This window comes from Anser anser (assembly GCF_964211835.1).
Source record: "Anser anser genome assembly, contig: HAP1_SCAFFOLD_259, whole genome shotgun sequence".
Lineage (NCBI taxonomy): Eukaryota > Metazoa > Chordata > Aves > Anseriformes > Anatidae > Anser > Anser anser.
Window position 1 is genome coordinate 74,423 of NW_028153856.1, and position 14,759 is coordinate 89,181.

General features: G+C 67.2%; 3 protein-coding genes across 6 annotated transcripts in view; 2 read left to right on the plus strand and 1 right to left on the minus strand.

Annotated features, from left to right (window-relative positions):
- Window positions 1–5: 5 nt before the first annotated feature.
- LOC310891322 (uncharacterized protein) lies at window positions 6–2,783 on the minus strand. 2 transcript variants are annotated; one of them, XM_083853584.1, is made up of 3 exons: window positions 2,470–2,783; window positions 1,476–1,547; window positions 6–1,095 (listed from the first exon to the last, which is right to left on the minus strand). In XM_083853584.1, the coding sequence occupies exons 2-3, from the start codon at window positions 1,540–1,542 to the stop codon at window positions 506–508; spliced, it is 657 nt and encodes a 218-aa protein (XP_083709710.1). In that variant the 5' UTR covers window positions 1,543–1,547; window positions 2,470–2,783; the 3' UTR covers window positions 6–505. The 2 variants fall into 2 exon arrangements, with proteins under 2 accessions (XP_083709710.1, XP_083709709.1); XM_083853583.1 differs by having other exon boundaries at window positions 2,459–2,783.
- Window positions 2,784–2,909: 126 nt separating this feature from the next.
- TRIM28 (tripartite motif containing 28) lies at window positions 2,910–11,926 on the plus strand. 3 transcript variants are annotated; one of them, XM_083853576.1, is made up of 18 exons: window positions 2,911–3,210; window positions 4,269–4,381; window positions 4,476–4,608; window positions 4,854–4,989; window positions 5,851–5,967; window positions 6,735–6,849; window positions 6,943–7,089; window positions 7,760–7,874; window positions 7,968–8,053; window positions 8,181–8,448; window positions 8,530–8,569; window positions 8,745–8,804; window positions 9,179–9,389; window positions 9,474–9,775; window positions 10,947–11,064; window positions 11,165–11,239; window positions 11,333–11,467; window positions 11,568–11,926. In XM_083853576.1, the coding sequence occupies exons 1-18, from the start codon at window positions 3,039–3,041 to the stop codon at window positions 11,709–11,711; spliced, it is 2,487 nt and encodes an 828-aa protein (XP_083709702.1). In that variant the 5' UTR covers window positions 2,911–3,038; the 3' UTR covers window positions 11,712–11,926. The 3 variants fall into 3 exon arrangements, with proteins under 3 accessions (XP_083709701.1, XP_083709702.1, XP_083709700.1); XM_083853575.1 differs by having other exon boundaries at window positions 2,910–3,210; window positions 8,181–8,569; window positions 11,168–11,239; XM_083853574.1 differs by having other exon boundaries at window positions 2,912–3,210; window positions 8,181–8,569.
- Window positions 11,927–12,362: 436 nt separating this feature from the next.
- The window catches only part of UBE2M (ubiquitin conjugating enzyme E2 M), a gene marked incomplete at its 3' end in the record, with an annotated part of 7,972 nt that continues 5,575 nt past the window's right edge, over window positions 12,363–14,759 (plus strand). The window contains 2 exon segments of the mRNA XM_083853585.1: window positions 12,363–13,632; window positions 13,634–13,691. Of these exon segments, the coding sequence (XP_083709711.1) occupies window positions 13,496–13,632; window positions 13,634–13,691 (195 nt within the window). The 5' untranslated portion in view covers window positions 12,363–13,495.

A 14,759-nucleotide genomic window follows, 5' to 3' on the forward strand; every position in this document is an offset into this window, starting at 1 on the left:
CGGACCTGGATCGGGGTGTCCCCAAGGCTATCGGTGTCCCCAGGAGCGCGTGACAAGCGGCGTCCTCGCAGCAAGGGGCAGAGTCAAGGGGATTCTCCGCTCTCCGCGTAGGGCGGGGGCCGGGAAGGTTCCCGGAGGCAGCTTCAGCGGCACCGGGGGGGGGCCCCCGATTTTCGGTGTCCCCAAAGGCTTCTTGTGTCCCCAGGCGCGCGCAGCGAGGCCGCGGGCGCCGGCGGCGGCCCCGCGGCGACGGGCAGGGCTAAGGGCATCCTCCGAGCCTCGCGTTTCGGGGACCGGTGCCGGGGGGGGGGGGCGCCCAGAAGGAGATCCGGTGACATTCGGCGCTTTCGGCGGTGTCCCCGAGCGTTTCCGCGCGTCCCCGCGGGCGCTCCCGGCGTGGGCAGAGCTGAGGGGATTCCCGACGTCCGCGTCCGGCGTTTCGGGGACGTTCGGCGTCCCCGGAGGCGGTGGCGTTGGCGTTGCCACCAGCCCGGCGTCCCCGCGGCTACTTGTGCCCCCGCTGGTGCGTGACGAGGCCGGAGCGCTGGCGGAAGCGCTTGCCGCAGCGCGGGCAGGGGAAAGGCTTCTCCCCGGTGTGGATGCGGCGGTGAGCGGCCAGGTGGGAGGCGACGGCGAAGGCTTTGCCGCAGTCGCCGCAGGCGTGCGGCCGCTCGCCGGTGTGGCCGCGGCGGTGCAGGGCCAGCGCCGAGCTCTGGCTGAAGCGCTTGCCGCAGTGGGCGCAGGCGAAGGGCCGCTCGCCGGTGTGGACGCGCCGGTGCACCGCCAGGTGGGAGGCGACGGCGAAGGCTTTGCCGCAGTCGCCGCAGGCGTGAGGCCGCTCGCCGGTGTGGAGGCGCCGGTGCAGGCCCAGGGCCGAGCTCTGGCTGAAGCGTTTGCCGCAGTGGGCGCAGGCGAAGGGGCGCTCGCCCGTGTGGACGCGCCGGTGCACCGCCAGGCGCGAGCGGGCGCCGAAGGTCTTGCCGCAGTCGGCGCAGCGGTGCGGACCGGGCGGCGGCGGCGGCGGGGACGCGGGGATGGCGTCGTGCTGGTGGCGGGGGGCGGGAGGTGACGGCGGCGGGGGTGGCCCCGGAGGTGCTGAGGAGGGAGGGGAGGAGGTGAGGAGGGGACACGGGGCGGCGGGAGAGCGGGGTGGGGGGCACGGGGAGCGGGGTGGGGGCACGTGGAGGGGGGTGGGGGGCACAGGGAGTGGCATGGGGGACATGGGGAGTGACATGGGGACACGTGGAGTGGGGTGGGGGGGACATGGAGAGTGACATGGGGGACATGGAGAGTGACATGGGGGACATGTGGAGTGACGGGGGGGCACGTGGAGGGGGGTGGGGGCACGTGGAGGGGGGTGGGGGCACGTGGAGGGGGGTGGGGGCACGTGGAGGGGGGTGGGGGGCACGTGGGGGGGGCATGTGGAGGGGGGGGCACGTGGTGGGGGGGGGACAGGAGGGGACAGGGATGCTCACCTGGGGGGACGAGGGGGGGACGCTGCCCCGGGGCCACCAACGTCCAGGAGCCTTCGGCCACAAACATGGCGCCTGTGGGGACACCGCTGCCACCCAGTGCTCCCAGTAACCCCCCCAGTGCTCCCAGTCACCCCTCCCAGTGGCTCCCACCCCAAGGCCCTGTCCTGGTCCCAGCCCCCCCCCCAAAAGCCCTGTCCCTTTCCCCATCCCAGCCCGTGTCCCTGTCCCAAGGCCCCCTCCCAAGATCCTGGCCCCATCCCGTGCCCTGTCGCTGTCCCAAGGCCCCGTCCCCATCCCAGACCCCGTCCCCATCCCCGTCCCAAGGCCCTGTCCCCATCCCAAGCCCCATCTCAGGCCCTGTCCCCATTCCAGGCCCTATCCCAAGGCCCTGTCCCCGTCTCAGGCCCTGTCCCTGTCCCCATCCCAGGCCCCATCCCCATCCCAAGGCCCTGTCCCAAGGCCTCATCCCAAGGCCTCATCCCAAGGCCCCGTCCCAAGGCCTCATCCCAGGCTTGTCCCCCATCGAGGCCCTGTCCCTGTCCCCACCCCCATTCCGAGGCCCTGTCCCAGGCCCTGTTCCCATCCCCGTCCCCATCCCAGGCCCTGTCCCTGTCCCAAGGCCCCCTCCCAAAGCCCTGTTCCTGTCCCAGGCCCTATCCCAAGGCCCTGTCCCCATCTCAGGCCCTGTCCCTGTCCCTATCCCAGGCCCTGTCCCCATCCCAAGCCCCATCCCAGGCCCTGTCCCCATTCCAGGCCCTATCCCAAGGCCCTGTCCCCATCCCAGGCCCCGTCCCCATCCCAAGGCCCCGTCCCCATCCCAAGGCCCCGTCCCAAGGCCTCATCCCAGGCCCGTCCCCCATCGAGGCCCTGTCCCTGTCCCCGTCCCCATCCCAAGGCCCTGTCCCCACCCCAGACCCGCTGCCCAGCCCCGGCCGCCCCCCCCCGGCACGAAGCCCCCCCTCCCCGTTCCCCCCGCCGCCCACCGCGGCCAAACCGGAGTGACTCCGGAGCAGCTGCGAGGCGCCTGAGGCGTTCGCCGAGCTGGTTGGCTCCGCGCGCTGTCAATCAGCGCCGCCGAACCGCCCTCTCGACGAGAGCGGGCGCGGATTGGCTGGGCGCCACGTCCATCTTCAAGGCACCGCCTTCCCTGAGGGGATCCGTCTGCTGATTGGTCCGCAGCCCCCCCCCCCCCCCCCCTCAGTTTCTAAGCCACCCTCTCGGTCTCTAAGCCACAGCCGCCCTCGCACCGTGAGAGCGGAGCGCTCGGAAGGAGGGGATTGGATTCGCGCGCTGTCAATCCGCACCACCCACCCTTCTAATTGGCTCAGCATTCCACCTCCCCACCCTGATTGGCCAACACCCCTTTAACCCCACCCCTCTCACCCTCCTTCCCTCCCTTGCCATCCCGCCCTCACCTCCCATTGCTTCCCCTGCCTGTCAATCCCCTCTTTGCCCCTCCCACCCCGCTGGGAGCCGCCGCTGATTGGCTGCCGGCCGCAGAGCCGCATCCGGCGCCTGCTCGTGGGTCCCCCCGTGAGGGGGCTGAGGGGGGCGGCGGCCGCCATGTCGGGCCCGGAGAAGCGCCCGGACTCCCCGGACCTCCTGGAGCGCTGCGGCGGCTGCCGGGAGCGCCTCAGGGCCGCCAGGGAGCCGCGGCTGCTGCCCTGCCTCCACTCGCTCTGCCGCCAGTGCCTGCAGCCAGGCCCGGGGCCGGCCGCCGCTGCCGGGGAGGCAGGTGAGGGTAGGGCCGGGGGGGGGTCGGGGGGCAATTGGGGTGGGTGGGGGGCAATTGGAGGGGTTGGGGGGCAATTGGGGGGGCCTGGGGGGCAATTGGGGGGGTAACGGGGGGGGCTGGGGGGTAGTTCTGGGGCCTGGGGGGCGATTGGGGGGGCCTGGGGGGCAATTGGGGGGGCCTGGGGGGCAGTTGGGAGTGTTGGGGGGCAGTTGGGAGGGGTAACGGGGGGGACTGGGGGGTAGCTCGGGGGTCTAGGGGGCAATTGGGGGGGTTGGGGGGCCTGGGGGGCAATTACGGGGATAATTACAGGGGTAATTGAGGGGGGGGCTGGGGGGTAGTTCGGGGGCCTAGGGGGCAATTGGGGGCAATTGAGGGGGGGCTGGGGGGGCAATTGGGGGGGTTGGGGGGCAATTGGGGAGGTAATGGGGGGGGCTGGGGGGTAGTTTGGGGCCTAGGGGGCAATTGGGGGGAGTAGGAGAGGGTGGGGGGTAATTGGGGAGGCCTGGGAGGCAATTGAGGTCTGGGGGGCAATTTGGGGGGGCTATTGGGTGGGGTAAGAGAGGATGGGGGGCAATTGGGGGGCTGGGGGGCAATTAGGGGGCATAGGAGAGGATGGGGGGTAACTGGGGGGGGCCTGCGGGGCAATTGGGGGGTGTAGGAGACCCAGGGGGGCAATTAGAGGGTGGTAATCGGGGGGGGGGCTGGGGGGTAATTAGGGGGGTAGGAGAGGATGGGGGGTACTTTGGGGGGGGGTAGGAGGCCTGGGGGGCAATGGGGCAGTTGGGGGGTAATGGGGGATGCAGCAGGCCCCGGGAGGGGTAATTAGGGGGGGCAGAAGACCCGGGGGGGGGGGGCAATTGGGGGGGGGGCAGAAGGGGCCGGGGCGCAGCACCCATTTTCCACCTCTTCAAGCCCCGAGGCTGCCAAATCTTTGGCGTTCTCCACCAAAGCAGCCCCCAGGGGACCCGGGTGACGAAGCGGGGGGGGGTGACAACGGGGTGACGATGCCCCCCCAGCCCCCCCCGACGCCCCCCACCCCTCCTCGTTGCCCCCCGCAGTGGTTGACTGCCCCGTGTGCAAGCACCGGTGCAGCCTGCAGGACGTGGTGGAGAACTACTTCCTAAAGGACAGCCGGCCCGAGGCGGCCGCCTCCAGCCAGGCCTCCGGCCAGGTAACGAGCCCCCCGTGCTTAATTAATCGTTAACAAGGGGTTAAACGAGCCGTAGGAGCCCCCCCCCTCCCACGTGCCCTTGCCGTCCCCGCAGTGCTGCACTAGCTGCGAGGACAACGCGCCGGCCACCAGCTTCTGCGTGGAGTGCTCGGAGCCGCTCTGCGAGACCTGCGTGGAGGCCCACCAGCGGGTCAAGTACACCAAGGACCACACGGTGCGAGCCGCAGGTTTGTCACTCTGGTTTCACTCTGGTTTCACTCTGGTTTCACTCTGGTTTCACTCTGGTTTCACTCCGGTTTCACCCCCCCTGCCCGCCACGGCATCACCGACCCCTACCCGGGCGCTGCCCTCGCGCTCGGCGCTGCTCCGGGCTGCACCCGGCGGCGTTTCCATCCCGTCCCAGCCACCGGGTGGGGTGCCCGCTGCACCCAAGGGTCCCCCCAATGATGTCATCGTGACGTCACCCCTGCAGGCAATGCCCGGGCGAAGGAGGGCGAGCGCGCCGTGTACTGCGCCGTGCACAAGAGCGAGCCGCTCGTCCTCTTCTGCGACACCTGCGACGTGCTCACCTGCCGCGACTGCCAGCTCAATGCCCACAAGGACCACCGGTGAGTTAATTAAGCGGCGTTAATTAAGCGGGAAGGCTGATTAATCAGGGCCGCAATCAGCCCGCTTGTTAGCGCTTCAAAGCCCAGGTTCCAGGAGCGTTGGATGCCTGAAATGTTCGTTTTTTGACTCAAAACCGCCCCTGTATCTCACCACCGAGGCCAAGTAGCCCCTTAAATGCCTTTTAATTAAAAGATAAGAGCATAAGTAAACACATAAATTGCTCCATTAATTATTAAGAACAATTTAAAGTAGTTAATTACCTAATTATTGCCAATTTCTAACTAAAAATGAACTTTAATTTAACTGATTTTGCTGTAATTGTGTTCCTGAAGGGACCGACCGAGTAACGCCTCTTTTTTTTTTTTGTTAATTTTCAGTTTTAACCGAAGAATCTGCTACTGAACCGCTGGGTTACTTTGTTAATTAGCTAATTATTTTGCCTGGGGGGGATTTAAACTGTTTTTGGGAGGTGTTAAAGTGGGGTTTCGGGGAGGTTAATTTGGGTTTAGGTTTAAGGAAATGGAGGCAGGTTTGTCAGCTCTAAATGAATTTAATAATCGGAGCTGATTGTATTAACTTAATTTTTAGTTAGTAACTCGTTAGGCGTTTAATTACCTGGTTAAATAACTGACTAGCTTGCGTTCAGATGAGTGGATAATAAGTTTTATTCATTAACCAGCTGATTAGGTGGATTTAAAGCAGTTTTGATGCGCGGGACCAAGTGCAATTAGCATAAATAGGTAAATAACTGTGGGGTTTTCAGCTCAGTCACCGCCTCAGCCCCAACAAATTGCGGTTTAACGCATTAATTAATAAATTAATCATTATTAATTAATAAATTAACCCCCCCCCCCGCACAGGTACCAGTTCCTGGAGGACGCGGTGAGGAACCAGCGCAAGATGCTGGCCACGCTGCTGAAGCGCCTGGGCGACAAACATGCCAGCCTCCAGCGCTCCACCAAGGAAGTGCGCAGCTCGTACGTGCCCCCCCTGCCCCCGGGGGGGGGGGATTATTTGCCCCCAGGGGGGTTTATTTGTCCCCTGGGGAGGATTATTTACCCCCCAGGAGGAATTATTTATCCCCAGGAGAGGATTATTTGCCCCACTCCCCGGGGAGGATTATTTTCTGCCAGGGGGGATTATTTATCCCCTGGGGGGATTATTTACACCCTGGCGAGGATTATTTGTCCCCAGGGAGGATTATTTGCTCTCTTGGGGGGAGGATTATTTGCCCCCCTTGGGGAGGATTATTTGTCCCCCGGAGGGGATTATTTACACCCCAGCGAGGATTATTTGCCCCAAGAGGGGATTATTTGCCTCCCCCCGGGGGTGGATTATTTCTCCCCCAGGGAGGATTGTCCCCCCTCCGGGGGGGGATTATTTGCCCCCTGGCGAGGATTATTTTCTGCCAAGGGGGGATTATTTGCCCCCTGGGGGGATTATTTATCTCCTGGCGAGGATTACTTACACCCCGGGGGGATTATTTACCCCCGGGGGAGTATTATTTGCCCCGTGGGGGGTACTATTTACCCCAGTGGGAGGATTATTTGCCCCCCAGGGGGGACTATTCACCCCCGGCAAGGATTATTTACACCCCGGCGAGGATTATTTCCCCCCAGGTGGGATTATTTCCCCCCTGGCGAGGATTATTTCCCCCCAGGTGGGATTATTTCCCCCCGGGGGGGTTCCTTTCCCCCCCCCCATCCTCTTCTTTTCCCCCCCCTGCCCCCCCGCCGGCCGGCAGCATCCGCCAGGTGACGGACGTGCAGAAGCGGGTGCAGGTGGACGTGAAGATGGCCATCCTGCAGATCATGAAGGAGCTCAACAAACGCGGCAAGGCGCTGGTGAGCGACGCCCAGGTGAGCCCGCCGCCCCCTCCCTGCGCCCCCCCAACCCCCCCCGCGTGTCCCTTCCTCCTTTCCACCCCCCCGCGGTGTCCCCGTCCCCCGCAGAAGGTGACCGAGGGGCAGCAGGAGAAGCTGGAGCGGCAGCACTGGGCCATGACCAAGCTGCAGCGGCACCAGGAGCACGTCCTGCGCTTCACCTCCTGGGCGCTGGAGAGCGACAACAGCACGGCGCTGCTGCTCTCCAAGAAGCTGGTGAGGGGCTGGGGGGGGGGACACGTCCCTTTGCGGCCCCCCCCCGAGCCTGGGGGGGTTTAATGGGGGGTCTTTTGGCCCCACGGTGTCTCCCGGGTTCTGCTCCGTGGCGCCTGGGGGCTGCGGTGGGGTCTTGGGGTCGCGGTGGGGCCTTGGGGGGTGATGGGTGGGTGCTGCTGGGTGGCCCCACGAGGTGACAAGTGGCCCTGGGGGGCTGCCACGTGTCCCCTCAGGGTCCCCAGGATGTGACAAGTGGCCTTGGGGCGCTGCCACGTGTCCCCTTGGGGTCCCTATGGTGTGATGGGTGCCCTTGGGGTGCTGTTATGTGTCCCCACAGGGTCCCCCCAGTGTGATGGGTGCCCTTGGGGCACTGCCACGTGTCCCCCTGGGGTCCCCACGAGGTGACAAGTGGCCCTGGGGGGCTGCCACGTGTCCCCTTGATGTCCCCCCAGTGCGATGGGTGCCCTTGGGGTGCTGCCACATGTCCCCATGGGGTCCCCCCAGTGTGATGGGTGTCCTTGGGGTGCTGCCACGTGTCCCCTTGGTGTCCCCACGGCGCGATGGGCGCCCTGGGGGCTCTGCCACATGCGTGCCCCCCCCCGCCCCACCCTCGCCGACGTCCCCGCGTGGTGACGAGCGCCCTCCCCCCGTGTGCCCCCCCCCCCCTCAGATCTACTTCCAGCTCCAGCGCGCCCTCAAGATGATCGTGGACCCCGTGGAGCCGCAGGGCGACATGAAGTTCAAGTGGGACCTCAACGCCTGGACCAAGAGCGCCGAGAGCTTCGGTGAGCCCCCCCCGGCCTTCTGGGGGACATCCTGGGGACAAAAAGGGGGGGGGAAACTCCCCCGCTGACCCCCCCCCACTGCTTCCCTCGCAGGCACCATCGTTTCGGAGCGCAGCCTCCCCCCGCCGCCCCTCAGCCCCCAGCCGCCGGCCGCCAGCCCCGCTGCGGGCCCCTCGCAGGTACCCCCCCGGGGCTGGGGGGGGGGGAATAGGGCGTGGATTTATTTGGGGGGGGGTTCTCATACCTCTGTGTGCCCCCCCCTTCTCTTTAACTGCCCCCCCCTCTTTTTTTTTCCTTTGTTTTCAGGCCCCCCCGCACGCCACGGTGGTCAGCGAAGGGCAGTACGCCCCCGGCCCCCTCCTGCAGCCCCCCCCGGGCCCCCAAATCGGGGGCGGGGACGGGCAGGGGACCCCCGGCGACCCCCAAGAGGGCGGCGGGGGGGGAGGGTTGGGGGGGACGCCCCCCCAGCCTCGCTTGCCCTCGGGGACGGAGGGGCTGGGCTGTCCCCACCTGTCCCCTCCCCACCTCGACCCGCAGGTGACCGAGACCCCCGGGGACGCCGGTGCCGAGCTGGGTGAGCGCGGGGGTGACGCGGGGAGGGGGCGAGGAGGAGGAGGAGAGGGAGGAAGGCCCCGACGTGGCGCTCTCTCGGCAGGCGCCGCCTCTCCCGAAGCCGCCCTCGCGGGAACGAAGCGGTGAGCGGCCTTCGTCACTCGGTGTCCCCGCTGTCATCCTCGCTGGGGGGGGCTCTGCCCCCTCCCTGCCCTGGGGGACCCCCATTTTTTTTGGGGGGGGGTCTCTCAGGGTCCCCCCCGAGGTGCTCCCGCCTCCGGGGAGGTGCCCTGATGGACCCCCCCCCCCCCCTTTCAGGAGAAAACGCGGGAGTCCTCCTGGGGAGGAGAAGTTCGTTAAGAAGCTGCTCGTTAAGCGGTAATGAGGAGAAATTTGGGGGGGGGGGGGGAGGCAGCTGGGGACCCCCCCGCACCCCTCCTGTCCCTTGTGTGTCCCCCCCCCCCTTTCCTGAGGCTCCTGTGACCGCCGTGTCCCCGTCACTTCATCTTGGGGTCCCCCCATCCCTTGTTCCCCCCCCCCAACTCCTTGCCCCCAAGGGGGGGTGTGGGGGGGTTACTGGGCCCCCCCCGTCCCTTGTGTCCCCCCCCCTCAATTCCTGGGGGTGCCAAGGGGCTCCCTTCCTGCTCAACCCAGGCGCTGCCCCACCCCAAACCCCAACCAAATCCTCCCAAAGCCCTTAGGGGGGGCTCTCCCCCCTAAAAAAAAAATCCTAAATCCCCCCCCCCAACTAGGAGCCACCCCCCCGGGGGTCCGGGGAGCCCCCTCCTCCGCAAAGTGCCGCGGGTCAGCCTGGAGCGCCTGGACCTGGACCTGGCGGGGGGGGCGCAGCCCCCCTCCTTCCGCGTCTTCCCCGGCACCACCGCCGAGGAGTTCAACCTCATCATCATCGAGCGGGGGGGGGCGCAGCCCCGGCCCCCCACCCCGCCGCCTCCTGCTGTCAAGGTGAGCATCCGTCCTCGCCTCCTTCCTCCCCCCGCTGTCCCCCCCGCTTTTATTTTTTATTTTTTTAATTTTACGCCCCCCCAGGAGGAGCAGCAGGAATCGGCCATCGGGGACGCGCAGCAGGATGCGAAGCCCGTGGGGCTGCTCCCCGAGCACCCTGGGGCGCTCCCCCTTCCTCCCCCCCTCCCCCAAAACCCCGAAATCCCCCCCGGGCTTGCCGAGGCCGCCCCCCCTGCCCACCCCCAGCCCCCGGCCCCCCCCAGGACCTCCCGCAACGTCTCGTGCTGCCGCGTCTGCTGCCAGGCGGGCGCCGTGGTGATGTGCGACCTCTGCGAGCGCTGCTACCACCTCGACTGCCACCTGCCCGCCCTCCACGAGGTCCCCGGGTACGTCCTGGTCCGCGGGGATCCGCCGGGATCCGCCCTTGTCCCCTCCCCGGATCCCTGGGATCTGCTCCTGCCCCCCTGCTCCCCGTCCCCTTTGGGGTTCCTCGGCTGCGGGATCCTCCCTGCTTTTTGGGGTTGCCCACCCCCATGGTGTCTGGGGGACATGGGGGGGGGCGGATCTTCGGGGATCGCCCAGCAGGGCCAGGCCTTTGGGATCCCGATTCTTCAGGAGGGGGGACTCGCTGGATCACCGGGGGTGGGTGATCTCGCTGGCCTCTGGGATCCGATTCTTCCCCCGATTTCGAGGTCCTGAGCCGCTCCCGGGGATCCCTGGGCATCTGAGCTCCCGGAACTATCCAGGCACCTGCCCGCGATCCTTGGAGATCTGCTCTTGATCCCCTCTGGGGGGCCTGACTGACCACAGCGCCCCCCAGGGATCTGCTCTTTGGGGATCCACGTGGGAATCCACCCCTCGAACCCCTCCCCCCCCCATGTCTCGGGGATCTCTTGGCCTGTTGATCCCAAAATTCTGGGGGAAGCCGCTGAATCGGCCCCGCCCGGGGCTCTGCTCTCCCCTGGGGGATCCCAGTCCAGCTGGGGATCTATACAGCGCGCCTGTATCGCTTGGGATCTACTGCTGGGATCCCTGCGGAGAGCCGGCCGTTCGTTTATAGACCTCTCTCTGACCCTGGGGGAGCCGCTCCCCACGGGATCCACTTGATCCCAGATCCCCCCCGTTAAGCTCCAGGCTCCCACGGTGAGGGCTCAGCCCCCTCCGCAGGAAGGCAGCTGGGAGAGGTGGGGGCTGCCTGATCTCCGCACCCGATCCCAGGGGAGCCGCTCCCCAGGGGATCCACTTGATCCCGGATCCCCCCGCCCCCCCCCATGGAGCTCCAGGCTCCCATGGTGGGGGCTCTGCCCCCTCCCCAGGAAGCGAGCTGGGAGGGGTGGGGGCCACCCGATCCCCTCACCTGATCCCCCTCACCTGATCCTGGGGGAGCCACTCCCCATGGGATCCACTCGATCCCAGATCCCCCGCCATTCCCCCCTGTCGAGCTCCGGGCTCCCATGGTGGGGGCTCTTCCCCCTCTGCAGGAAGCCAGCTGGGAGGGGTGGGGGCCACCCGATCCCTTCACCCGATCCCCTCACCTGATCCTCGGCGATCCCGCAGCCACGACTGGCTCTGCCTGCTGTGCCAGGACCCGGCGCCCCCCGGCGAGGACCTCGCCCCCGCCTGCCCCGGCCCCGCGGAGGAGCAGCCCCCCGCCCTCTGCCCCCCGGACCAGCGCGTGGGTATTTGTGCCCCCCCCCCAGGGGCAGGGATCCAGGGATCCACTGCCGGGAAAGGGATGGGAAGGGGGGATCCCTTTTGAACCCTCTTCCCCGCAGAAGTGCGAGTACGTCCTGCTGCAGCTCCTCTGCCACGAGCCCTGGCGGCCCCTGCACCGCCTCTCCAGCTCCCTGGTGAGTCCTGCGCCCCTCGGGGATCGCCGGGGATCCCATAGGGGGATCCACCCCCCCCGGGATCCACCTCCCCCCTCTTTCTTCTCCCTTCAGGAGGGCCGCGACGCCATCGACCTGACCCTGATCCGCGCCAAGCTGCAGGGGAAGCTCACCCCCGGCTACGGCCACCCCGAGGAGTTCGCCCGCGACGTCTGGCGCATGATCCGGCAGTTCAACCGCCTGACGGAGGTGGGGGGGGGAGACCCCCACCACCCCCCCGGGGGGGTCGCGAAGGGCTCCGGACCCCCTTTAACCCCCCCATTTCCCTCCTTTCTCCTCCCCCCCGCAGGATAAGGCGGACGTGCAGTCCATCCTGGGCCTGCAGCGCTTCTTCGAGGAGCGGCTCAGCGCCGCCTTCGGCGACCACAAGTTCGCCGCCGCCCTCGAGGCCCTCGGCCCTGCCGACGGGGCTGAAGGCTCCTCAGCACCGTAAACCCGCCCCCCACCCCCGTTTTTACCCCCCCACACACCTTTTTACCCCGGGGAGTGAGGATTTGGGGGGGCCGGGGGCGCCACCCTGGTGTCCTCAGGGAGCACCAGGAGGAGGGAGAAGGGGGTGACCCCGTCCTTATTACCCTGGGGGTGTCCGTGTGTCCCCTCCTCCTTTGTTCGTGTTTATTAAAGTAATAAAGCCTTTTCTCAGCCTCGTGGAGAGCCTCCTGCTGCGGCCTCGGCGTCTTGGGGCAGGATCCGGCCCCGGGGTCCCCCCCATTTTTGGGGTTTCCCCCCCATTTTTGGGGTTTCCCCCCCATTTTTGGGGTCTTCTCTTTTTGGGGTCTCCCCTTTTTGGGGTACCCCCCCTTCCACCCTCACCCTCAAGCCCACTGGGGGTTGGACTGGGGCCCAGCTGGGTTGCGAGGGCTGTAGCTGGTCCAGGGGCACTGGGAGAGGGGGGACTGGTCCCACTGCAGCCTTACTGGAGGGACTGGGAGGGGGGGAAGGTAAGGACCAGTAAGGTCCCATCTTCCCTGTACCCAGTAAGGGAGAGATGCCCTCAACAAAGATGGCGGCGCCCATGGGAGGGCGGCGAGGCCCCGCCCCCTCCCTGGCACCGGCTGAGCCAATTGGAGCGCCTCAAGCTTCCCCCTCGGCACGGGATTGGCTGATGGAAAGGGGAGGGGAGGCGGAAAGAGCCGAAGCTTTCCGGAGAGAGCCGAAGCGGGTGTTTGTGTGCGGGAGGGGTGGCGGCGTTCGGGGAGGCTTCCGGAAAGAGCCGAAGTTTTCCGGCGAGACACGAAGGCGGCGGGGAGGAGGGCGCGGAGCCGGAAAGTGCCGAAGCGTTCCGGAAAGAGCCGAAAGCCCTTCCTCGGCAGAACGCCGGTGAAGAATCCGGAAAGAGCCGAACCCCTTCCGGAAATAGCCGAAGGGAAGAACCCGGAACGAGTCGCGTTCCTTCCGGACGAACCCGAAGCGTTCCGGGGGCCTTCCCGAACCCTGCCCGGAAACCTCCGATTCCCCCCTCCCGACTCCTTTCCGGAGAATCCCGAAGGCGTTCCGAAAAGACCCGAAGCACCTTCCGGAAAGACCCGAAGCTCTTCCGAAGAGACCCGAAGCCGTTCCGGAAAGACCCGAAGGCTCTTCCGGACAATCCCGAAGCTCTTTCGAAGAGACCCGAAGCTTTTCCGGAGAGAGCCGAAGCCGTTCCGGAAAGACCCGAAGCCCCTTCCGGATAATCCCGAAGCTCTTTCGAAGAGACCCGAAGCTCTTCCGGAGAAAGCCGAAGCCGTTCCGGAGAGCCCCGAATCCCTTCCGGAAGTTGCCGAAGAGCCCCGAAACCCTTCCGGAGCCTCCCGAAGATCCCCGAATCCCTCCCGGAGGTTCCCGAAGATCCCCGAATCCCTTCCGGAGCCTCCCGAAGATCCCCGAATCCCTCCCGGAGGTTCCCGAAGATCCCCGAAACCCTTCCGGAGCCTCCCGAAGATCTCCGAAACCCTTCCGGAAAAGCCCGAAGCCCTTCCGGAAAAGCCCGAAGCCCTTCCGGAAAGCCCCGAACCCCTTCCGGAGAGTGCCGAAGCCCTTCCGGAAGTTGCCGAGCGGTGCCGGCCGTTGCCGCCTCCTCCTCCCTCCTCCTCCTCCTCCCCGCCGCCGCCGCCTCCGTTCCGGGCCCGGCTCCGCCGCCGCCGCCGCCGCCTCCTCCCCGCCGGGGGGGGCCCAGCCCGGCTCCGCCGCCGCCCCCCGGCCCCGGCCCCGGCCCCGGCCCGGCCCCGGCCCGGCAGGATGATCAAGCTGTTCTCTCTGAAGCAGCAGAAGAAGGAGGAGGAATCGGCCGGAGGCACCAAGGGCACCAGCAAAAAGGCCTCGGCCGCGCAGCTCCGCATCCAGAAAGGTTGGGGGGGGTGTAACTGGGGGGGGCTGGGGGGTGACTGGGAGGGACTGGGAGGGACTGGGGGAGCTGGAGGGGGACTGGGGGGGAGTGGAGGGGGACTGGGGGGGAGTGGAGGGGGACTGGGATGAGCTGGGGGGTAACTGGGAGGGAGTGGAGTGGGACTGGGGGGTAACTGGGAGGGACTGGGGGGGAGTGGGGGGGGACTGGGGGAGCTGGAGGGGGACTGGGAGGGAGTGGAGGGAGACTGGGGGGTAACTGGGAGGGACTGGGGGGGAGTGGGGGGGACTGGGGGAGCTGGAGGGGGACTGGGAGGGAGTGGAGGGGGACTGGGGGGTAACTGGGAGGGAGTGGGGGGTAAGTGGGAGGGAGTGGAGGGGGACTGGGGGGAGTGGAGGGGGACTGGGAGGGACTGGGAGGGATTGGGTGTTAACTGGGGGGACTGGGATGAACTGGGAGGGAGTGGAGGGGGACTGGGAGGGACTGGGATGAACTGCGAGGGAGTGGAGGGGGACTGGGGGGGAGTGGAGGGGGACTGGGGGGTAACTGGGAAGGAGTGGAGGGGGACTGGGGGATTGGGAAGGAGTGGAGGGGGACTGGGGGGAGACTGGTAGGGATTGGGGGGTAACTGGGGGGGACTGGGGGGGGCTGGGGGAGAGTGGAGGGGGACTGGGGGAGCTGGAGGGGACTTGGGGGGACTGGGAGGTAACTGGGAGGGAGTGGAGGGGTACTGGGGGGATTGGGAAGGAGTGGAGGGGTACTGGGGGGATTGGGAGGGACTAGGGGGGACTGGGAGGGACTGGGAGGGTAAATGGGGAGACTGGGAGGGACTGGGATGAACTGGGGGGGAACTGGGAGGGAGTGGAGGGGGGTAGGGGGAACTGGGGGGACGGGAGGGATTGGGAGGGTAACTGGAGAGACTGGGGGAGACTGGGAGGGACTGGAGGGGGACTGGGAAGAACTGGGAGGGAGTGGTGGGTAACTGGGGGGTACTGGGAAGGACTGGGAGGGAGTGTAGGGGGATTGGGGGGGTAACTGGAGAGGAGGCTGGGGACATACACTGGTCCCAGTATGGCCGGGGGCGGGGGGGGGGGGTGCAGTGGTCCCAGTATGGCTATAAGTGGGAGGTACTGGTTCCAGTACGGCCATAGGGTGGGG